This window comes from Dendroctonus ponderosae, unplaced genomic scaffold, assembly GCF_020466585.1.
Source record: "Dendroctonus ponderosae isolate FM_Combo_2020 unplaced genomic scaffold, Dpon_F_20191213v2 Dpon_F_20191213_1, whole genome shotgun sequence".
Taxonomy (NCBI): Eukaryota; Metazoa; Arthropoda; class Insecta; order Coleoptera; family Curculionidae; genus Dendroctonus; species Dendroctonus ponderosae.
In genome coordinates, this window is record NW_026017110.1 from 40052472 (window position 1) to 40075936 (window position 23465).

At 34.3% G+C, this 23465-nt stretch overlaps 2 protein-coding genes and 1 long non-coding RNA gene across 5 annotated transcripts; 2 read left to right on the top strand and 1 right to left on the bottom strand.

Moving 5' to 3' along the window:
- Positions 1 to 1394: 1394 nt before the first annotated feature.
- Positions 1395 to 21719, bottom strand: LOC109536212 (meiosis-specific nuclear structural protein 1). Of its 3 annotated transcripts, none has more exons than XM_048662990.1 (9): positions 21557 to 21718; positions 21178 to 21458; positions 15923 to 16046; positions 14141 to 14395; positions 13703 to 13842; positions 9786 to 9864; positions 3370 to 3573; positions 1658 to 1842; positions 1395 to 1601 (listed from the first exon to the last, which is right to left on the bottom strand). In XM_048662990.1, exons 1-9 carry the CDS (start codon positions 21557 to 21559, stop codon positions 1478 to 1480), a joined length of 1395 nt encoding a protein of 464 aa, XP_048518947.1. In that variant the 5' UTR covers positions 21560 to 21718; the 3' UTR covers positions 1395 to 1477. The 3 variants fall into 3 exon arrangements, with proteins under 3 accessions (XP_048518947.1, XP_048518955.1, XP_048518961.1); XM_048662998.1 differs by having other exon boundaries at positions 21541 to 21718; XM_048663004.1 differs by lacking the exon at positions 1395 to 1601 and having other exon boundaries at positions 1819 to 1887; positions 21557 to 21719.
- On the top strand, positions 8189 to 9524 carry LOC109536213 (calaxin). Its single transcript, XM_019902324.2, has 5 exons — positions 8189 to 8428; positions 8484 to 8665; positions 8750 to 8944; positions 9042 to 9152; positions 9301 to 9524. Exons 1-5 carry the CDS (start codon positions 8308 to 8310, stop codon positions 9484 to 9486), a joined length of 795 nt encoding a protein of 264 aa, XP_019757883.2. The 5' UTR covers positions 8189 to 8307; the 3' UTR covers positions 9487 to 9524.
- On the top strand, positions 12482 to 13672 carry LOC125503109. Its single transcript, XR_007280692.1, has 2 exons — positions 12482 to 12910; positions 13003 to 13672. It is a non-coding gene; the product is annotated as an uncharacterized LOC125503109 (long non-coding RNA).
- Positions 21720 to 23465: the final 1746 nt, after the last annotated feature.

Consider the following 23465-nt stretch of genomic DNA (forward strand, 5'->3'; position numbering starts at 1 on the left):
AGGGCCGAACAAAAGTAGGGCCGAACAAAAGTACCACATTAACGAGCAGGAATGTATCGGCCTCATCTGGGCCATCGGCCTGTACAAGGGCTACCTGGAAGACAACATCATCCGGAAATACTCCCCATGTGTTGACCCTCACCGCCGGAGGACTTTTCCACGCTATCGTAGAGGGACAGGGAAAAATGCGACATATTAGAAGAACCATCGCAAACTGAACACTCATGGCCAACTTCACTGAATTCTCGCTTGCCCAACAGAAACTGATTAAAAAGTTTACTACCTACGAGAGCCTCCCATGAAGGAGACAGCTTGGTGGTACCTCGACAGCTGGTGCCCAATTACTACGGTGGCTGGGCCAATTTACCACCTTGCGCATGACTTAAAGAAATGTGGACAGACTGTAGTGAAGAAACATGAACTCTCCAACATCGAAATCCATGTACTTTTAACCGTTTAGTTGATTTATCATAGTGCCAATCAACACATTTAGGGTGGCATCCTTCTACTATTGACTTTTTATTCACTGATTAGTGCACTACGGTTGTGGAACTACAGCAATGGTGTTATAGGCCCTCTAACAGTGTTAAAACCTTATCAAATAATTTCTTACAATATAAGGCAGCGGAGTTCAAAATTGGCTCTGCCCAACCAAATCTATATCATCTCAAATCCAGAAAACAATATTTACTCTCTAAGAGCACACTGCTGCAGCAGATAACATAGACGTAATGGTAATAATTTCGGCTTTGAAGAGGACACAAAACGTTAGGTCAGAACATATTGGAGACTACCTTACTTGATGTTCACACAATTATTGTATCGAAGATGTGGTGATATCGACTAATGATAGTCTCCTTAGTGGAATTCTTCCAGAAAGGTATTTACTAAAGGATTTATAACAGGACGTACCGCAAAAAACTTTATACGCAGATTGTTATGAAATAATTATCCGTGGACCACTTGGAAATATTATTTCGTAGCAGGAACTGGAAGACCAAAACTTTTGACAGTCAAAAAGTTTCTAGTCTATATTGACTTGACATTTAGACAAAAGTTGTTACTGAGAACACATAGATTCGGATGTTTAACTTACAGCCACAACAAAACGACAAAATAGGAATACAAATACAATTTACTGGACAATCTGACCTTCCCATCATTGCAAGAAATGTGTAAAACCTTTGAAGGTGTTGAGCACTTGCTTTTGTTGTTTAATTGAACTATCCTTCCTGAAGACTCAGGTTCTGCATAAACTTCATTGAAAACAGAACACAGTAATCGAAGGTACCCTTTACGACCATTTTACGTCGAGCATATCAAGGCTCCCTCGCACATAGCTTATAGAAATAAAACACAGTAAAACAGGCTTATTCCGGTATAAAATAAGCCTATTTAAAAAGCCGCATACATTTATTCAATTTGAATGAGATAATACCAAATATATTCGCTATAAGTAACTCACAGTCAGTTCTTGTCAAATGACACCTGCAAGATGTGGAAGATCGTTGGGTTTTAATAACCCTTTTGGCAGATATCCAACCAGGTTTTTAACATGTGTTTTAAGTAGACGTATACGCTCTTCCTCGATGATTTTATTTCTGAAAGCAAAAATTCTTATACATTTCTGATATGTACATTGAGACCACCAACAGACCTATTTTTCATTTGCTGATCTTCTTGCTCCTTGAGCCTAATCAAGCGTTGCATTTCTTCAGCTCGTTGTTGCCTTCTATCAATCATCATTTGTTCAATATCTCTTCGCAACTGCAACATTTTCATACGCTTTTTCTGAGCTGACATTTGTTCTAATTTTTCATCTTCTGCGAGTTTATCCAACAACTACAAATACATATTGTTACAGGGGTTCAAGCAATGCAAATGCGCCTAAAATATATAAATACAAAAAATAAATAAATAACAAACTAACAATTTTTCGATCTGTTAAGTAGATTAAATTAAGTTACTTATTAATACACGTGTATATTAGTATATTACATAATTAGAGTTGTAAGGAGCACCTCGCGGCATTGTGCGTAATTCCATGCGTACGTAATTGTAACCCGCAATAACATACTAAAACTGAAAGAAATTAACGCGATTAAAAAGTTGACAGCAGCCCAGAATAACAAATTAAAACGTCATACGTTCATAAACAAATATTCAATCAGGAACATTTTCCCGTAAAGTTTTAATGTTGTTTGCGGACGAAATATCGGCTTCGATTTTCTAAATCTCTCAGCCACCGCTTTTGTTGACCATCCCTCCTCGATTAATGTAATTATTTCAGTTTTCTCAAATACTTTTGAATGTGTCATTTTGATAATAGGAAAATGTATGTCAGTATTATGCCATTTACGTAAAGGTAGATCGATGTAGAAAGTCATATTTACACAACAACTATTTAATCGTCCACTTTTATGTGACGCCGACTGTACCACTTTTCACAATTTTTTAAAATAAATGATCGGATGTTAATTTTCCCATGTGCCCAAGTTCATTTTGGCGGCTGCAGGCAATTAAATGTTGGTAACATGCATCTGTAGAACGAAAATATCAAGATAACTCAATTTTATCAGACGTCATTACTGCATTGGTGTAATAAATCTTCTTCTATGAGTTGATTTTAACAAAATAATATTTATTGTGTGCAAATAAAATAAAAGCAAACCCATTATATTAACTGATATTATGACGAATGAGCCACAACACTGTTGGTATTGTTTTACACTCGCCATAATATGAAAAATTCTGTATTTAACTTGCAGTTATTCGGAATCATAAAAAAAAAAATGGAGCGTCTTCATGTTATCAAGCTGCCAGTGCAAAATGTCATTACAAATTTGTTTTAGAGTAAAAAACTTTCAAAAAGAAACAATTAATTGCACGTTAATGTATGCAAAAAGGTTACCAAACGTATTGTCCTTTGTTACACAGTAAATTTGTGCTGCTAATATACAACAGGATGTTCGGATAATGCGTTAGAAAATTTTTAAGGGTGATTCTACATTCTAAAATAATGGTAGTAAGTCATGTAAAAAAAATTCGAAATTTGAATGTTTCCCAAGTTACAGCTCATCAAACTTCTTTAGTGGTAATGGCAACTGCGCGAAAAATTTGGACTGGCGACCAAGAGCTACTATGTGGCTTCCTATGCTTTGTGTTGGAAATTGGTGAATTCATAGGATGGAAACGATATTTTCTCGAAAAGTGTATAGCAAAATGTTGTTTGTTATGAAATTTTCTAAAAGGTGAGCATAGTCTCAATCTCAATCAAATAATTACCTACTTGTCTAATTGGCATACCTTATCGGAACTATCGGATATTAAAAGCAAAGCAAAAGAAAAATACCAATTGATTTCACTTACTTGCTGCTTATATTTTCCATCTTCTATTGCCTCTTGTCGACATCTATCTTCCTTCTCTTTCAACTGTTCTGTCAACGATTCTCGCACTTCGATTCGTTGTCGGATCTGTTTTTCGATTTCTTCCCTATGTCTTCGCTCTAATGCTTCTTTTTGCTCTTCAACCATTAACTCTTGTAGGATATCTTCCCGCTCTTTTTTTCTGATCTGAAACCAAAATAAACAATGTAGACATCATTATATCGGGTCTACTGCATAAAAAACACTATATAATTTTTTAATTTATTTTAGCGGTCGATAGCTATTTTGTTAGAAATAATGATTTTTGCAGTTGGATTTAGTGTAAAATAAATCCATTAAGTATCAGCCAATCGCAAATCAATCGGCAGTTGTTTAATTATAACCAAATAGCACATTTATTAGTCAAGAAGCAAAACTGTAACTAATTAATATAAGAGTAAGAAAACTAAAAGAAGCAACATGTTGCTATCGAACAAACAGACAATAACTTATATTTCCTACTTTAATGGTAAAATACGTTTTAACCAAAAGCAAGAACTGAATTGATTTACAGCTTCAGCTGCCTGAACAATGAGCACATATAGTGCGCCCATTTTCGAATATTTTAAACCTGATCATTACTGATTAATAGGCATCATAGTAATTTTTGATATATTTCGTTAATATACCGTGTTCCGAAAACGCTTAGTTTCCGAACTAGAGAGTGATAAAGTTTTAATAAAAAAATACTACTTATTAATATTGCGGAAACCGCTTGGAATATTTAAACGAAATTTTACAGGCTTAGGCTCTTAACAACAATACATGTATTGTGATGAAAATTTTGTTTCTAGCTTTTCCAGTGGCGTGGGCACAGACACGACAAATGTTACGCTACTGATTTGTTAAGCAATAAACCTGATGATTTCAATTCCTGTTTAATTTGGTCTCATGACTTTTTTTCTACGACGTCCCGTATTCGAGTAAATAAATTAAAATCTATTTATTGCATAGCTTAATCGGATTGTAATTAAGTAGGGTTTACTATAAAAACAAAAATTGTGCACTTATCAAACTATACTTTGCGCAAAATCAATTTGATTACAAAAAAACGCAAAAAGAAGTTACTCAGACACAGCAATTTTTTTTTTCAATCAGTGACCATAACTAGTTCAGAGCCAACTTTTTAAATAAAAACCCGATTACGCTGGGCAATAAATCGATTTTTTTACGCAATTTACGCAAAGACGGTGCGTTGTAAAGAAAAAAAGTCAAGAGACCTTTTGAACAGCAACTTCAAAAATAATATTTATTTTTAAAAAAATCATAGGCGTAACATTTTTTATTTAAAATTATCTACAGACGTGCCTGTGCCCACACCACTGGCAAAGCTAAAAACAAATTTTCTACCACAAAACATTTATTGCTGTCAAGGGCCTGAGTCTATAAAATTTCATTAAAATATTCCAAGGGGTTTCCGCAATATTAAAAAATATATATATTTTTTAATTAATGCTTTAACACGCTGTAGATGAGAGGCTAAGAGTTTTCGGAATATAATCTATTAAAGAAATATATCCAAAATTACGTGCACTATCACCTCCTACAAGGAATGGATCTACTTACCACATACATATATATATATCGAACAAAACGAACATTTTTATATAGACTACTCAGAATGGATATCTGACTTTATTTTTCATTGATTATCCTTTTCTGCTTGCATATAAAAGCCTACATATCTAGGTATACGCATTTAATTTGATGTTGACTGGCATACATTTAACATTGTATGTGGCATGCTCGCGATAAATAACATATTTTGTTTTTTTATTTAAAGACTATTTAGTCATTGCAAATATTACTTGCTTGGGATTGAATATGAAATTGAAGTTAGTAATTTTCATAAATCTTCATGAATTAACAAATCGTGTAATAAAGTGTGTAATTTCTTGTTTAACACATTCTGGGAAAGCGTTTCCGACAGCTACGTTATCATAAGGGCCGCTAAAAATATAAGTTAAGAACAACACAAAAAAGCAAGAAACAATAAACCACTTACTCGTCAACATCACACAAGTAACGTCCACGCAGAGCACCAAAAACTCTAGGCAATAAAACGTCAAGACAAGGATAAAAGATTCACAAATGTCTGAAATCAACTGAAGGTCATCTTTGTCTGTATTTTTCACTGCTCAGCACGACTAGTGAAAAGAGCGGGGAAGGGCAAGCAATAGGCCAAAAATGTTAAGAATTTTAGGATTTATGCAATTTTTGATGCTTTGCTTGGACAGCAACAGAGCCGGCCTACTCCAGGATATACTTAAATTAACAACAACAAAACAAACAGCTTATAGTGTAAATCATAAACAAACAATAAAACAAATTTTCTAAATAAAGTCCAATCTAAAAACTGAATTTGAAAGGTGAAAGTTATGTGATAAAAATATAAGGAAAATTACAATTAAAAATTAAATTAAATTCAGCGTTAAAAAACAGTGCCTAAAAGCGCTAGGCCCTAATCTGTTAAATATGGAATAACACACTTTACCCCCACTGCAGGGGGGGTGGCAGGCTTTAGAACGTTATCATAATTTTTTTAATATAAAAATTTTACATTTTCTTCTGTATTGCCCAAAATTTTTATTTTCTCTCGAATTTTATCTCAAATAACGGTGGGACCGTTATTTGAGATATTTCGCATTGGAATTTCTGACGATTTTTTGAACTAACTCAAAATTTCCCAAATTTTCAATAAAAGAAAACTTAACAAACATTGAACAGTATTTATTAAGGCACATTAACTTTAAACAACTTTTTAAACTATTGTTTTTTAAGTTTTTGAAAATTATTATTTCACAGTAATTGTTGAAAATTCAATCCTTTAACTTCACTTTATTCTCAATTAATTTATTAACCCTTTTAGTAAAAGGTTAAAGTATTAAAACATGCATTTTTGTTTCTAGTGTTCTACAGCATTTAAAACTGTCTGCCACAATTATTTCCTGCTGCTAATCGGATCTTTATAAACTATGGATTTCATATAACCCCAAAAACAGAAGTGCATTGGGTTAAAATCAGGGCTCGGGCAGGGCATGGTTTAAAGCAACGATTCTGTCGACCCAATAGGGATAATAATCTGGTTAATAATTGACGGAAAACCAATTATAATTGACTCGTCTAATTTTGACGAAATTCATGTGGATCTATCAGATAATTTAGTTTGATTCCGCGCCAAATATTAACTTTGAATTCATGTGGATTTTTAGTCTCAATGGTGTTTATGTAAAAAGTTGTAAGTACACATTAAACAGCAGTTGATTTAAAAATTTAATTAAGATAGCAAAATGCGTTCTAGCATGAAACTTGTGTTCAGTGAAAAAATAAAGGAATAAAACGACTCTTTCATTCTCACGATTTTTCAAGATTTTGAGGGCATTTTTGGGGGATTTTAATATAATTTATAATTGAGATGGCAACAAAGAACTACAATTTAAGTAACAAAAAATTGGAGTTCTCGATCTAAAAAAAATCACAAAAACAATGTTTTTTATTTTATTTACAGTTTCGACACCCTGTATCTCGGGAACTTAATTTTCGGTTAAAATAAATTAACCCGAAACGCCATATTTTGCGTAGGCAATCAGAGAACTTTGTTACATTTGATTAGGACTACCATGTATATTATCACATATTTAATAAACGCGATTTTGTCTGATTCTGAAAATATACAGGGTGTTCCGATAATACGTTAGGAAATGTTTAAGAGTGATTCGACATTACCTGTAATAGTATTATTAGTCAGTGAATCAGGTAACAAAAATTTTAAATTTGTGTAAATTAAAATGGATTGAGAATATTTAAATGTTGCATTCAAATGCAGCACAAAAATTTAGTCTAAATTGAACAGTAATGCAATAATTACAATCAATTGTCAAATTTGGCACATTTTAAAACTAGACGACGCGCGAAGAGCACATTTTTGGTCCAGTAATTGACAAATTTTTAAAATAAAATATTTCCTTTTGCGACATTTGGCGTGTCAAAAAAGTTATGCGGAAAATGAAATGTCGATTTCAGGTAAAGTACCATCTAGTGGCAAACTGAAGAAACAATTTTTTATCAAAAATTTATAGTTCACTAAACTGAAAATTAATTTAATAATAAATTGAAATATTCGTTACATTTTTGTATATTTTTATTTCAATTAGCTCACAGCCCATAAACTTTAATTATTGTAAATTAAATTAAAATAATAAAAAAATAAATTTTAAAGTTAACTCGTCAGTCATCCCTATTTTAACTTCCACTTGCACTTCAAGCTTTCACAACAAAATATTGAACAAAAAGACACAAAAAAATTATAAAAAAAATACCAGAAACCCTACATGGACTTATGTTTGTGCAAATTACTGGAAAAAGACGGCAGAGACGAAAAAACTGCAAGGATAAATAAATTCTTAAATTGAACAACAAATTCAAAAATTTGTCAGTGGCGCACCACAAAAAAGTTCGGGACGGTAAAAGGGTGTAAATTTAATTGTATGTTTTGATAAAAATACAACTTTTCTAATTTAAAATTACTATTGTCTATCAGAAAAATGTATTTTATAAAAATTGCATTTCACATTAAATTATGATTCTGTAATATCATTATTAAGTAAAATATAATCCCAATTTTTTTTTCGTTCGTGATTATAGCGCCTATAGTTATGCCGTTTGTTGAACAGTAGTAACAAACAACATGCTTGATCAATCATTTAGTTTTGCTTTCTTACGTATTGCAATTTTTCATAACCAGCAAACCGAATGGTGTCAAAAAAATATTATTTTAAAATCCTGAGCAAAACTGTCAGAAAAATAACTGTCATAAAACAACTAATTTCTGAAATAACAACTATATTTTTTATTTTTATACCCGACTTTCAATACTTCGTGATGACGACAGAAACTCCAGCAAATCCAAATTTCTTAAATGTATTTAAAGTTATCAGCAGTGCCAAAAAGGGGTTTTTGAGAAAAAAAGTCAACAGAGCGCGAAGGGAAAATGTAGCGCGAGGTAAAGATAACGTTCTAATAATAAGCTCATATGGCTAAATTAATTAAAAATGTAGGTATGGCCGGTCAACTAGACCTGTCTATGGACTCAATGGAAGAGACTAGATTTAAAAAACGAAACCAATATTTAATACAAAGACTAGAGAAGAGACTGCATTTTACATATGCAGAGATTGAATGCCTTTTGCTAATATATTATAAGTTGTGGAAAGAAGGTTTAGTAAATAATCCCTCCCAAGTAAGAGAGCAGGAAAAATTAACAGTGCAATACGTGCCATTCAAACCAATTCGATGGTGCAGATGAATCTGTGTACTATTTTAGGAAGGAGTAACCAAAGTGCAATTTAGAGATGTTCTCCACTGTGCACTAGATATGACCGACGATAGTCTAATGGACAGAGTGTTTCTGGCTCTAGATAAAGGTCCCAGTTCGTGCATATCTATGGAAACTTGGGCAACGGCGTTTTCACTATTCTTGCGAGGGACCATTGAGGAAAAAATTCAATTCTGCTTTTCGGTAAGTATTTTTTTTACTTAAACTTGATAAAACATCCACATCGCATTCCAAAATGAACTCGTACATTCGTCATTTTGATATTTCCTTTTGGTTTTAGATCTACGACATTATGGGAGATGGAATATTGGCACGCGATAGTATATTTCAACTGCTAAGGACATCGCTTGTGAGCCAAAGTGGCGAAGAAGACGCCGAGGAATCAGCACGAGTAATATTTTTTCTTTAAAAAATTTACGTGTTTTCAAGACGTTGCGTTTCAAAGACGATTTCAAATCGATTCAACAAAAATTATGACTCTTAGAAAACCTATCGAATTCGACTTATTCTCCTACATTTACATTACAACATGTTTTTAGGATATGATTGAAGTAATAACTAAAAAAATGGACATTGATCGTGATGGCAAAATATCATATGCAGACTATAAACAATCAGTTCTGAAAAACCCCATGCTTCTAGAAGCGTTTGGCCAGTGCTTACCATCCCGCCAAGCAATATTTTCCTATCTGACAACGTTTACCAGCACGGGATCAACTATGTAGCGAACATTTAAATAAACATAATAAACGAAACTAACATCAACTGTAGTACTTTCCAGGATGGAGGAGAGTGGATATGGTTAAAGAGTCTAAACTGCTACGGAATGCACGTACTTTATCTTTAATGTCTCAACTACTATTGTTCTACATTCACCTAGCCAAGCCCCGGGTCAATCCTCCTAAAAATATTGCTTAGTTGCACTGTTTATACAGATATGCAATTAACCTACTTAATTACTAATAATAATATATTACAGACTACAGACAGTTATTTTAATATCCAGTAAATATGATAAACTTACCGTTTGTGCATAAATCTGTTTGGCCAGATCTTCCTGAATCTTAGCTTTGACTTCTTCTTTGCGTTTGTGTTCTTCAAACCTAGAGATAAATGCATCTTGCGTTGTTAGTTGTACGAAACAATTAAACGCATTTAAGTGGGCAAACAATGAACAATTTTTCTTGGGTTTGCAGGTTTTTTTTATGAATTTTTAGTCTTTCAATTCCATTACTAAGTTTTTCTCGAATTTGCCTATTTACAATATATCACTTCATTCTTATAATTCTGATTTAAATTAAGTCACCGATACCATTTAGTTACTATTTCAAAAAGTTGTTTTACATTTACTTAATTGAATGAGCAGAAGAACCCATCAGCTTGGCCAAAATTGTTATATTCTGTACGGGGGCCGTCCGATAACTACTTAGCCTCTCCGCCCGACGGCGCCACTATCGCAAAACAATTTACTATAGTATAGTACATTCTCGTAACCGGTGACTCTGAAAATTTTTGTTAATTTGTTAAGAATCAAGGATTAATTCCACGCACTGGTTCATAGGGTTTCACTCGATTTAATCTTCTTGTTAAGCCATCGTTGTTCAAGAGCTGGATGGCCTCAACGTTGATGTGATTTTGTAGTCTTTGTTCATGACTTTTTTTACAATTTTTAATGACATTGTCCACTGTTTGCACATTTAGGTCTTTATGGAGGTTGTCATTCCGGATGTACCATGGCGTACCTACGTTGCCGCGTAGAACTTTATTTTGATAACGTTGTATATCATCTCTGTTGCTTTGGCTGGTACAACCCCAGAGTTGACTACCATAAGTCCACACCGGCTTGAGGACTTGTTGATACAGCAAGAGCTTACTATACACTGACAGGGCAGAATTACGACCCAATAGCCAGTACATTGGACGGTATTTTAAATTTAATTATTCTTGTTTTTTTTCTCGAGGTGGGCCTTCCACCTAAGTTTAGCATCCAGCGTCATGCTTTATTATTATTAATTATTAATTTCGCTGTATTTTGGTATGGAACAATTTAATTGTTGATATTAACTGGTTTGTATTCAACTTTCTTATTGGTGAACTCAATGTGTACAGATTTCGATTCATTCAATTTGATTCGCCATTTTTTAGTCCAGCGCTGTATGTCATCAATGGCGGTTTGTAGTTTTTCTGTGGACTCGGTATTGTTGTCTCCAAGTGCTATGATAACAGTATGATCTGCAAATGTGGCAACCATATTTTGTACGGAAATAGGAAGATCACTGGTGTACAGGAGATAAAGCAAAAGTCTTAGTACACCCTGCGGCACTCCTGCTTGTATTTTCTTTAATTCCGAGTATTCATCATCTTGATTTATCCGAAAATACCTTTCAGTTATGTATGACAGTAACAGCGTTGAATATTGGATAGGTAGGAACAGTTGAAGTTTGTGTCATGGGCGGTGCATTCATGCCAGACCCTGTCGAAGGCCTGGGAAACGTCCAAGAATATTGTAGAACATACTTTTCCTTCTAGTGTTTTCTCGATAACACTCATTCGATGAACCTGGTCAATTGTGGAGTGCTGACTCCGGAACCCAAATTCAAGTGGTGGGATGAGGTTTTTTGTTTCTATAATTGGTGATTGGTGTTATTCTCTTTAAAAGGAGTTTTTCATAAAGTTTCGACATAGTCGGTAAAGGTTATATGGGTCTATACGATGATGCTTTGTGGGGTGGCTTACTACACATAGGTACTATGATAACTTCAGCAACCTTCCACAATTGGGGAACATATTTTAGTCGAAGCGATGCGTTTATCAAGTTAATAAGTTTCACTAGACCTTTCCTCGGTAGTTCCTTGAGGATCTGACCAGTGATTAAGTCAAATCCAGTAGCCTCCTTTGGATTTATGTTTTCTTTGATTTCTCTTTTTATCTCCGCTACTGTGGTTAATCTCTTCACTTTCTTGGTTATCTATAGTGGGTAGAGCCGCAGTACTGTCTGTTGGATTTGGTTGAAAGATTTTATCAAGGTGCTCGGAAAATCTAAATGCTTTCTGCGCATTATTTCTGGACCAGCTGCGGTCCATGTTTTTGATGGGAGGTATTGGCATTATGGGATTTTTTAAACTTGTTGTTTCCATAGTGAATAATCAGTATTGGCATCATTTATTAATTTATTCAAATATTCCCTAATGGTGTCATTATTAAGCTGCTTAATTTCTTCTTTTAATTGAGCGGTGAAATTGTTTAAAATAGTTTTATCTTGCGAGGATCTGGTCTGTTGCCATTTTTTCCTTTCGCTTTTCTTTTTCTGACTCTTAATATAGGACTTATACTGTTATTTCTGCTGTCTTGCCTCAGTTGATCCTGATGTCCAACTTTCATATCACCTCTTGAGTGGCTGGCCTGTGGGACTTCTACTTTGTGGTATGTTATTACCTTTCAATTTCCTTCTGATTTCGGGGGGTTATTCCATGAAGATTCTTGGATGTCATTGACGAATTTCTCCACTTCAGTATTCAATAGTTCCTCAGTTTTGTAGTGAGGTTCCTAATTTCATGTTTTCTTCTAAGATTAACCTAAAGCCCTCTTAATCTGTTTTTTATTGACTAGCATGGAATTGCAGGACTTTTCGACGATATTTTCACTTAAGGTTAAAACTATTGGGTTATGGTCTGAAATTAGCTCCAAGTTGTCTTCTAGTTGCCTGGGTGCCGCGTTTGCTCGCTCCGTACAAGTGGAACCGTGAGCCCACTTCAGAGCAGTATTTGATTCTGTCAAAGCGCAATCCGAGTGTGTTTCTGCGTCGTTTCGTGACGTCGCCTTACCAAGGGACAGTTGAAACAGTGGACTTTACCCGGCAAACGTGCTCCGAAGAAGGCGAAAACTACAATCGGCCGGAAAGGTGATGGCCACCATCGTTTGGGACGCACAAGATTGATCTACATCGACTACCTGGAGAAAGGAAAAACTATCACAGGGCTCATCCATACCGAATTATTGGACCGATTCGAGGTCAAATTGCAGAAAAACCAGTCCCATTTGGCGTAGAAAAAAATGCTCTTCCACCATGACAACTCACCGGATCACACCAAAATTTTAAGTCACTCGCCGGGCAGAAATTTCAGTCGAATGACCAAGACCTCAAAAAAGGTATTTTCAGATGAGTTAAAGAAGTTGGAGCATCGCTGGTTCAAGTGCGTAGAAATAAATTGCCACTTTTCCAAAATTTTTGGTTTTTTTAGGCTTAGTACTTATCGGACCGCTATCGGACTAGTGACCATTCGGTTCCGGTAAGGAGTACCGTAAAATGGCGCTAATAGAAGCTGCAGGGCCAATCGAAACAAAATGTCAGGTTTTTTTCAAACTTCATAATATCATAATGGATCGCCATATTGAGACAAAGTGACATGATTTAATTTTCTCATTAGTTTAATCCGAATCCCGTTTAAAATAGCAAGTTCGATTCACTTTTGACTCTATTTTCGCAATTTATTTAGTTGTTCCTTAAAATTATCACCTATTTTGTTATAATTTACAGCCAGTTCAATGTATTTTTCAGTATGTTTTTCAGTTTATTAAAATTATCATTAATAATTCGTTTAGAGACTAATGGTGTTTTGATGTCAACCTAAACCTAAAAAGTTATTTCAAAAATGCAAGTAATTAAATATACATTTTCCGATTTAATATATGAGAGTATAAAAAATACAAGATAGTGTTAAAATAGATAATGTGGTAAACGGATGTAACATATTAATCTATCCAAGTTTGGAGTAAATATTGTTGCGTCCGAAAGAACAAAAATAATTGCTGCTATAAATAGTACTCTACATAGTATTCTACATTCATACGTTCGTATCATTTTGTCGTTCGATGCAGACATAAAGAAATATACGAATATATGTAAACAAATGATTTGTTCTTAAAAATGTGCAGACCTACCTTGCAGTTGAATCAGCACTCTTCTTTTGCAAAAATTCTTGAATTCTAATATTTTCCTCTTCAATATCTTGTTTTTTCTTTCGCTTCCATGCTTCCTGAGCTGCTTTAAACGCCATCATTTCCTCCCTCGTCTTCTGCATCTAAATAAAGAAAAACATCATATATTTGATCAGTGCGTCCATAGGCACAATGCAAATAAGCCTACTACTAACTATGAATTGTCAGTCAGGTCAATACATTTTTATACGCTGAGATCTTTTTAAGATAAGTTAAGATAGGAAAAAATAGTCTAAACCCACGACAAATGGAAAATATTGGATCGATCATATTCAGAAATGTCAAAGTTTATTAATCTAGTCTTTCGGAAAATTTAGTTAGTTGTTTCCTCCAAGGAAAAGTTGTACTACACTACACTTACCTTACTAGTACTACACTTACCTTGCACATTCTTTCATGTATTTCTCTTTCATCTTCGTCGTGAATTCTTTGAATAATGTCATCGATCATTTTCTTTTCTCTCAAAAACTCTTCGTATAAATAACGCTTAGATTCTTCTCCTAAAATGATTTGATCTTGAAGCTCTTTTTTGTATTGAGCTTTTTTGACCATATCTTCCTCAGTTAACATTTTTTTGAATTCTTTCTCACGTATTTGCGCTTCTTGTAAAAGCTCGTGTGTTCTTCTTTCTTGAATCTTAAAATTAATATAGTCTACTAATGAAATCTAGGCACTCGGATAATCCTAATTGATTACAGTGTTTGGTCGTCAGTCAGTTAACTTATTCTTGACAGAAGGAAAAAAAAGATAAATTAAAGAAATATATTTCCTTAATGTTCCGTATTCCAAAAACGCTTAGTTCACGATCTACAAGGATGTACAACAAGATTAGAGATATTTTTGAGTTTTCATCAAAAATTAATTTTTCCCGTTGAATTAGAAATTAAAAATAAAATACAGCAGGGACTTTAATGATTAGAGATACGACCAAACTTGACTGGTATCATACACCAACATTTTTAGAGCGAGATTCCGAAATACTACTCCATCTGCGACTTAAAATAAAGATTAACATAATTAAAATTTAATAAAACAGGAATGACCCGATCCATTCCATAGTTCCACAATAAGAATGCCTGTTGATCTAATTAGAAAACACATACTAAATAACAATTACTAACTGTCCCTTATTCACAAAACTCTAATTCAATACAATTTAGACTAAGTTAACAAAAACCTTATGTTCAGTCATTACCTAAACAAATTGTAAAAATAATATTATTTGATAATATTAAAAATTATTTCTTTAACTACAACACCGTCAAACTACATTTTTGTGCGAAACCCAAAGCTAAAACACCACCTGAATTAAACTCCAACCAAATACTCGGTCCAAGTTGCATTGGTCAAACAAGTTGATATTTAAAACAGACAACCTCAAAGCATAAATGGGACTCAACAACTGCCAACCCTACCGCATTGTTCGAGAGTCAGAAAAAAATAAACCATGAGTTGTTGTGCTGATGTGAAGTTTAGAAGAAATGACACTTAAAATTTAAACGAAGCTTACATCAACCTTCTAATAGATATTAAAAAGTACTAATCGAAAAAATTAGATCCTCCAATAAAAAATAAAAATAATCCGATAGAAAATAATTAAAATGTTTCTTTATTAGCCAAACATTGCTTAGATTCTTCTTACTCTTACAGGAAGAAAGAACTCGATAGGTCAAATTATATACCGATAGAATGAACATGGAATTGTTTGTGTAATTCAGAGCTTCTACAAATATTTGTACAGCTCACCGACACCAAAACCAGGAACAATAAGATATCAAATTCAAAATGTCGGCTCAGAAGAAATTCCCGAAATAACGAGGGCAGAAATACGAAGGCGCTAAAATAAATGAAGAAAGGAATAGATCCTGAAGAAGAGCGTATGACCGTTGAAAAAAAAAGCGGCGGGGGGGGCACTCTGGAGAAGGCACTTTGTCTCTTGTCGAATAGATGCATCTGCGAGGAAAGAATCCCTAGAAAGAAGCGCTTTGAGGCTACTATTTTGTTTTTCATTTTAACACTCCGTAGATCAAAACCACGGCTCGATTGATTGCATAAGAGATTGAAGATATTAACATTCCAACTCAAATTATTTATTAAGTTTGCTACCTACTACCTGTAGTAAAAGAAATTCGCTTTATAATTAAAATGGACAGTATAAAATACCTTTTCATTCTGTCGTTCAGCTTCTTTTTCTGCAATTTGAGCTGCTAGTTCCTTGTTAACATATGCGGCTTTCAGCTTTCTTTCCAGGTCTCGTAACTCATGAGAATTTTCTCGAAGTTGCTGTCTAAAAGCAATCAGGAAAACTGTTAGTATGGATGATTTCTCTTACTAACGGAGGCTAAATGAAAAAACTGATATTTTTGGGCGCATTGCATTGCAATTTCGAGTGAGTGACTTACAGAATTAATAGTGTACCGTGGATGGCCGAGTATCAAACTCTTTCTTCAGCTTCCAACTTTTATTCCACTCGGTACAACTTTAACTACGGAACAGGAACAAACTAACTTCAGAATTACCGTCAACTTCACAAACAATAACAATAACAGTCGGAGAACTCGATCTTCCGACTCCCGGAGTTTAACCTCTTCTGCACTCCGACGCTGCTGTCACTTCACTCCCCTGTCTGGTTCTCCTCGTCGCTTATATGGTTTTCTCCAGGTAACCCAGATAGTTCTCGAAATCTCCAGAACAGGTGCGAAACTTCCCGCTTGTCAGTTTTAGTCCGCTGTTAGTTTAGCTAGTGTCCTATTAGTTTCTCGAGTTCGTTCATCCATGAGTCGATGTCGTCGCAGGTCTTGTGAATCAGTACTTCGCGATTAGCGTCAAACAGTCGTTCACCCTTCTCCTTGGTGGTTTGTTCCAGAACATCGAACTGATCGGCCAGTTCCTCAATCTTGGCCGCGATTGAGGTTGCAAATTCCGGCTTCTTCTTGGCGAGGTCCCAGTTGAGATGCTCGACGTGCAGCAACTACAGCCACTCTAGGCGCGTTCGAGTTCATCTCTTTTTCAACGCCATCGTAGCGGTGTTTCATGATTTCCACGTCCTCAACGTTTGTTAGTTTACCTTCAACGGTTCCATCCATTTTATCTAGCATTTCGTTCATCACTTTCTTAGTGTCGGCCATTTTGGATGAAATGCTGGATAGCATCTCTTTGTTGTTGTCTTCCATTTTGTCATTCATCTTGCTCATTTCGTCTTTCATCTGCATGAGCAGTGTAATCAAGCTGGGGTTCTCCATTGCAGGGCCTTCCTTCTTTAATTTACTTCTTGTTTCTATCAAAATTCAACTTGGATTCTGGTAAATCCCACTTCTGACTCCAAATGTACCGTGGATGGCCCGATATCAAACTCTTTCTTCAGCTCACAACTTTTATTCCACTCAGTATCGTTTTAAATACGGAACAGGAACAAACTAACTTCAAAATTACCGTCAACTTCACAAACAATAACAATAACAGGCGGAGAACTCGCTCTTCCGACTCCCGGAGTTTAACCTCTTCTGCACTCCGACGCTGCTGTCACTTCACTCCCCTGTCTGGTTCTCCTCGTCGCTTATATGGTTTTCTCCAGGTAACCCAGATAGTTCTCGAAATCTCCAGAACAGGTGCGAAACTTCCCGCTTGTCAATGTCATATTTGGGAGCCCCATTTACTGAAATACCATGAATTTCGATCCCCCATTCCAAACGTGAGTACCCCAGGCCATTTCCGTTACAATAGATAGTTATATACATATACATAATATATATAAATAAACTTCATGCATATAAACTTCATCATGGACAAGATAATAAATAAGGTAAAACTACTAAATATCGGATATAGAATGGACCAGAAATCCGTGGAAATCCTGTGCCATGCGGACGACCCAGTATTGTTGGCAGCGAGTGAGGATGATCTACAGCGACTCCTGCTCAAGTTAGAAATAACAGCAAATAGCCTTAATATACAAATATCGATATAAAAAACGCAATCAACAGTAATCGCGCAAGCACCGAAACTATGTAAACTGGTGGCGAACAACCGAGCAAGTATCGCAATTCAAATATTTAAGCGCCAACATATCACAATATCAATCCTGGTAGGTATCAAGAGAAACATATCAGAAGAAACGAGGGCACAAACAAACAAGGTCGGGCAAATATCTGGGTGCCTAAGAGATGTGATATGAAGACATAAAGTTATGTCACGGTAAAGCAAAGTCCACATTTGCAAAACATGCGTCAGGGAAACATCAAGAACAATACCAACAGTAACTCTGAAGGATATAATGCAGAATCACATTGTAAGAGAGGAACTTGAGGTGGAGGACATAGTGAGGTGCCGGACCGAATAGCAAGATGAGCACGAATTCAAAAACCCAACACGTCCCGAAGAAACCTAGAAGAGCGCTAAAAATGTGGCAAGAGAGGTAGACATCCGGATCACAGGAGGCATAAGATGCAGTATACACAAGAGATATCGCTATTACAAGAGGAAGAAGAAGACATATGAACAGGCCCTCGCGTTTGCGGTTATCATTATGCTCATCTTATGAAAAATCCTTTTACCAACACTTCTCTGCGGTGCTTTTTTGCAAAAATGTAAGTTTTAAATCACTTTTCACTTTCACATTGAATTTTACTACTTTTTATAACATAGCAAAGAATGTCATCAAGGTTTACACTCAGGTGGCTCGGAAGGATATCAATACTTTTTGATACACTGCGCCGCAAATTTAACGCACAGCTTAAATATTTTCTCAGTAGGTGAATAATTTTTCATCGATCCTAGCCCTACTCTAAAATGTAATAAATATATTGTGCAGGGTGTTTAAATACTGTTATATATTCTTGGCCAAAGTTTAAATCGTGAAATATCTTGTAAAAGCGTAAGTATCGGATGTTATAGTCTCATGTCTTCTGAGTAATTTGAATATTTAATCGTCTAATCATCTTGATCTTGAGATATTCATTTTTGTATCACCGGTCACATTTTCCGCACGAAATTTCTTTAAACTTTTTTGTATTTGCCAAACTAATTTGTTGGCGATATGGGTGTTCGAACAACATTTTATTACAAGTTGATAGAGGCTCTGTTTATTTTGTCACTCTCTGTGCTCAGTCAATTAAGTTTTTGCTTTCCTATATATAAAGTATTCTTGTTTTCGCGTCTAAGAATATGTTTTATTTCTTCATGGAGATAAATAAGTAACAAAATAAACAGAAGTTAACAGCTCTAAGCTTCTAATAACCTTTTGTTTGCACAGCCTTCTTCGGAATTAAAAAGACTTAGAAGATTAAATACATTTCGTGCGGCAAATGTGATCGGTGATACAAAAATGAATATCTCAAGATTAGCCGACGATTAATTATCCAACTTACTACGGTTTTAAACTTTGACTAAAAAAAACATGACACTATTTAAGCACACTTTACAATATATTTCTTACATTTTTCTTGCTAGTATTAAAACTTAAATTTGGTTCACTAACTCCATTCAAAAACTGTGCAAATCGAATTACCGAGTGAGAAAATATTCATAGTAGACAATTAGAAAATATTTAAGCTATCAGTAAAATTTTCAGTGCAGTTTATACATTGCAGGGTGATTTACGTAGACCGTGCATTAGAAGTTTTCCAACTTACAGTTGACGTCTTGACTTACGAACTTACAGTTGACTTAAAGACGTCTTTAAGATGTCTTTGCGCTGTTTGGGTACAAACTTTTTTGGTCCTGTTTGAAAATTTACCTATGATTAAACCATAATAAACTAGACAGGATCAAAAAAGTTGGTAGATGCAATTTAAATCAACGTATTTCTTGATTTTTCATGTTAATGTTTGTAGGCTGCAAGCATTTTTTCTTAAACAAATGACATATATCAAAAACTATAAGAGATAAGTTAACAAAGTTGGAAAACTTCAACAGTGGTCGAAAACGCCATTTTCGCCACAAAAAATATTTACACTAAAAAAGTTGCTGGTATATTAGGGCCGGATAATTATGATGAAATGTTTCAAATATGGCTGTATGGTGACGGAACTTAAATAACTATTGGAATCGCTCGGGAATGGTATTGACGAGCTTAAAAGTTCAGGCGCCCCCTGGTGGCAAAAATTATAACTACAAGTTAAGTAGCAATTTCACAGTTCCTTTGTAGGTTCAATATTGGTGTTCACATCTGATTGTGATTTGTTGTGCTTTGTTCTAATCAACTTTTGCAAGCTTTTAAAGAAATAGAGAAAGATCGAAAAGTGTGTAAGTATTGATTTATGTTATAAATATCATGAACTAAAATCAATAAACAAGTCTGACAAGTGTCAACTGTCACTCGATAACGAGTAATTTGACGTTTCGCAGCGCCACCATTTGAATGTCCGTTGAATTCGCGAATACCTAGGTACACGGCCGATTAAGATTGGACGGACATTTTTTACATAATGCAATTGTTCAATAATCGTCTGGGAAAAAATACATTTTTTTAAATTTTGTGTACTGGCTCAGTTACGAATATTTTTTGCGCCTGCGCTTTTACACCTTCTTGGACCCTTATACTATCATATACAATTGCTATATTAACTATGTTTTAGTTTTTAATAACTTTTTGAGCGGTTTCAAAATTAGAAAATTTTGGCTTTTAAATAATAAGCCCGTGAAGCGGGATTTGCTTGATTGATTGGGTTTTTGAAACCGCTCAAAAAGTTATTAAAATTTGAAAAATGGTTAATATAGCAATTGCATATGATAGTTTAAAGGTCCAAGAAAGCAAAAACAGGGCGGTCGCAAAAAACATTCATCATTTTGAGCCTGTCATAAAATTTAAAAAAGTATTTTTTCCCAGGTAGGTTACTTAACAATTGCATTATGCAAAAACTGTCTGTCCGATCTTAATCGACCTTGCAGCTATCGTTTTGTATTGCATCTAAGTACTTTTCTCTAAGTGTATGGCGTGATTAGATTTGTTCTTCGTTAAATAAATAATTTAAAATTAAACAAATTAAAAAATGCCTTCGAGCATTTTGCAGCGACCATTTCATATCTACGGATATCGGACCAATTCTATCGTGTAGCAAATTTCATAACGAACAAATTTACAGTAAGTATCCATTTTTTCTCTAAAATGCATACTTTCCCAGTTATATACGAGTGTTTTTCACATTTTCGTTGTTTATGCAATAAGCACACCTTTTGAATCTTGCGCAACCTCGATATTTTCAAAAGGTAGGTATACCATTCCAGAGCGATTCCAATAGCTTTCTCAGTTAAGTCACGTTATAGCCATGCCAAAGTGTAACCCCCAGGACCTATCTATATGGATTTCCTATAAAGTGAGCATATTATTGATCGCGAGAGCCAGCGCCTGATCATCTAGTTAATTACCGATTGATAGCCGATGCTAAGGCATAAATGTGAAATCACCATTACTTAAGTACCTTAGCTTAAGCTGTTTCAATTCATCACTCTTAATTTTGCTTAACTCCCGAGCTAAGTTATTCTCTTGGTCATGTTGATATTCATTCAGAGCCATTTCCTCATTCCGAATTTGAATTTGTTGTTCATCTTCAAACTCTTTCCTTTGCTTGTTCATAAAACGAACCAAATTGCCAAATCGTGTCTTCTCTTCCATTTTAGTTTTACATAATTGTAATTTATCTTCACTGAGTCTGGTGAGGTGTTCGGTGCGACGTTCTTCATTTTTGTCCCGAAAAAGATCCTTTAATTGACAGAAAATAAATCAGTGCTAAGGGGAATTTTTTCCTAAAGGTTAACTCGAATTATGCAGACAAAAAGTTTACCAGTTAGTGTCTTTACCATTAGGAAGTTAACCTCGTGTCGGCTTTTGTAGCTCAAAGTACCTCATAAGATTCAAATGGCTAACTAGTAAACAAGAAAGTTGTTTTGGTCAAAGATTCTGTTTGATCCTAATGCTGATGGCGCTTTTGGATTGACTTGACAAGTGACAGATGATGAAAAAGTAGGATTGTTGTTGCAAATCTATGGTTGCATAATAGAAAAAAAATAAAAATCAACTTGATAAGAGCATTGGTTTTATTGACTAAGGAATCATGATCAACAGAACCGAGTGTTATACAATAAGGACTTTATCGACGATTACATCAGATACTTTACTTAGTAGGCCCAAAGAAATTATAAATGAGAGTTATAATTATTTCCTAGGGTGCAGTGGATAAAAATATGTTATAGAGGTAAATTATTATGAATTTTTGTGATATAACTGGTTTATACGTGCGTCTACATAGCGGCCTTGCACAATTTATCCATCTCTACTAGGCAATCGGTTATACAATAACGTGTGCTGGCGTTTCAGATTAGCTGAACTTTTCAGTAAGCTATTTTATATTACACAAATGTTATAAAAAGGAACAAATTTACTGAATAATTTTTATGAATAGTTCTAAAAAGAGTAAAACTTGAAAAGTAAAATTATCAGATCAATGTTCTTACACTTTTTAATTTCGTAATATACTTTTTCCAATAACCTTTCTCCCCAAAAAAGATTTGAAACTTGTCACTTTCCATTCAACATTTTTGTTATATTTTTTTTTAAATATAAGGAATAATGCCCGTATGCACCGACAGACTTTAATCGCGATTAAGCCTTAAACCGGTTTAAAAATCGTACAGTATGCACCGTCGACTGTTTTGACCTTAAACGCGTTTAACTTTAATCCGCCAACCTCCGAGGATTAGGGGGATTTTTCAAGTGAGCATTTGGAGATTTTAATTAAACCGATCTGGTATCACTGTGCACTGTGTTGTCTTTTGGTGGTTTGGTTGGTTTGGCAGCAGAGATGCCAGGCCTACCGATTTTTCGGTAGTTCAACCGATTCGTCAAGGAATCTGAAAAGTAAAAAAAATTACAGTGGATATTAATATACAATATAACACATTTCATATGAAAAACATACTCAGAAAACTATTTGACTGTTTTTTAAAAAGGAATTACTTACTTTCTGTTTCAATTTCCAACATTGACTTTAAAAATACTAATAATTTCTTACTCGTTTCTGCCATCTATTTAGGTGTTAATGTACAGAAAACAATTCTATAATCCGTAATATCAGAAGAGCAACTGACATTTTTTAAGTTAAGGTGTTTAGATTTTCATATCGAAGAATGATCACAAATGATAAAGCGGTACCCACTAAAAAATATTTCTATGGAAAAATTGTTTTTCGTATTTCTTTCGTTTCGTGGATCCGGCGATAGTGAAATCAGGTCCCTACAATCTATTTCTGATGATGCGATGATATTTCCAAATTTAATATATAATAGTGAATTAAAATGTCTGGACACATAATATTTTATAAAGTTTGTTCACACTTATTAAAATAATATATTAATAACTTTTTGCGTGTTAGTGGTGTCATATATAGACACAAAAAGAATTACGTACTAGGAAAAACTATTTTTATTTTATTTCTTTCATGCTATTTAAATATTGGAAACAAATAATTTTGAAATAACATTTGAATAATATTTAAAAAATATTTCCTTTAACTCTTAAATATTTGTTATTCATTGATCAATGAAAATTCATATAATATGTTCTAAAGTTTGTTCACATTTATTAAAAATAATATATTAGTAACTTTTTGGGTGTTAAGGTTGTTATATAATTAGGTACAATATAATATATTATATTAATAGGTACAAAAAGTATTATGTAATAAGAAAATTATTAATAACTTATTTGTTT

Coding starts and splice junctions, on each gene's coding strand:
- LOC109536213 (XM_019902324.2), top strand. CDS start 8,308: ATGACGACAGAAACTCCAGCAAATCCAAATTTCTTAAATGTATTTAAA. Junction 8,429..8,483: donor AAGGGAAAATGTAGCGCGAG/GTAAAGATAACG, acceptor TTAAAAATGTAG/GTATGGCCGGTCAACTAGAC. Junction 8,666..8,749: donor TAGTAAATAATCCCTCCCAA/GTAAGAGAGCAG, acceptor GTACTATTTTAG/GAAGGAGTAACCAAAGTGCA.
- LOC109536212 (XM_048662990.1), bottom strand. Junction 9,865..13,702: donor AGTGCTGATTCAACTGCAAG/GTAGGTCTGCAC, acceptor ATTTATCTCTAG/GTTTGAAGAACACAAACGCA. Junction 3,574..9,785: donor AACAGATTTATGCACAAACG/GTAAGTTTATCA, acceptor TTTTGGTTTCAG/ATCAGAAAAAAAGAGCGGGA.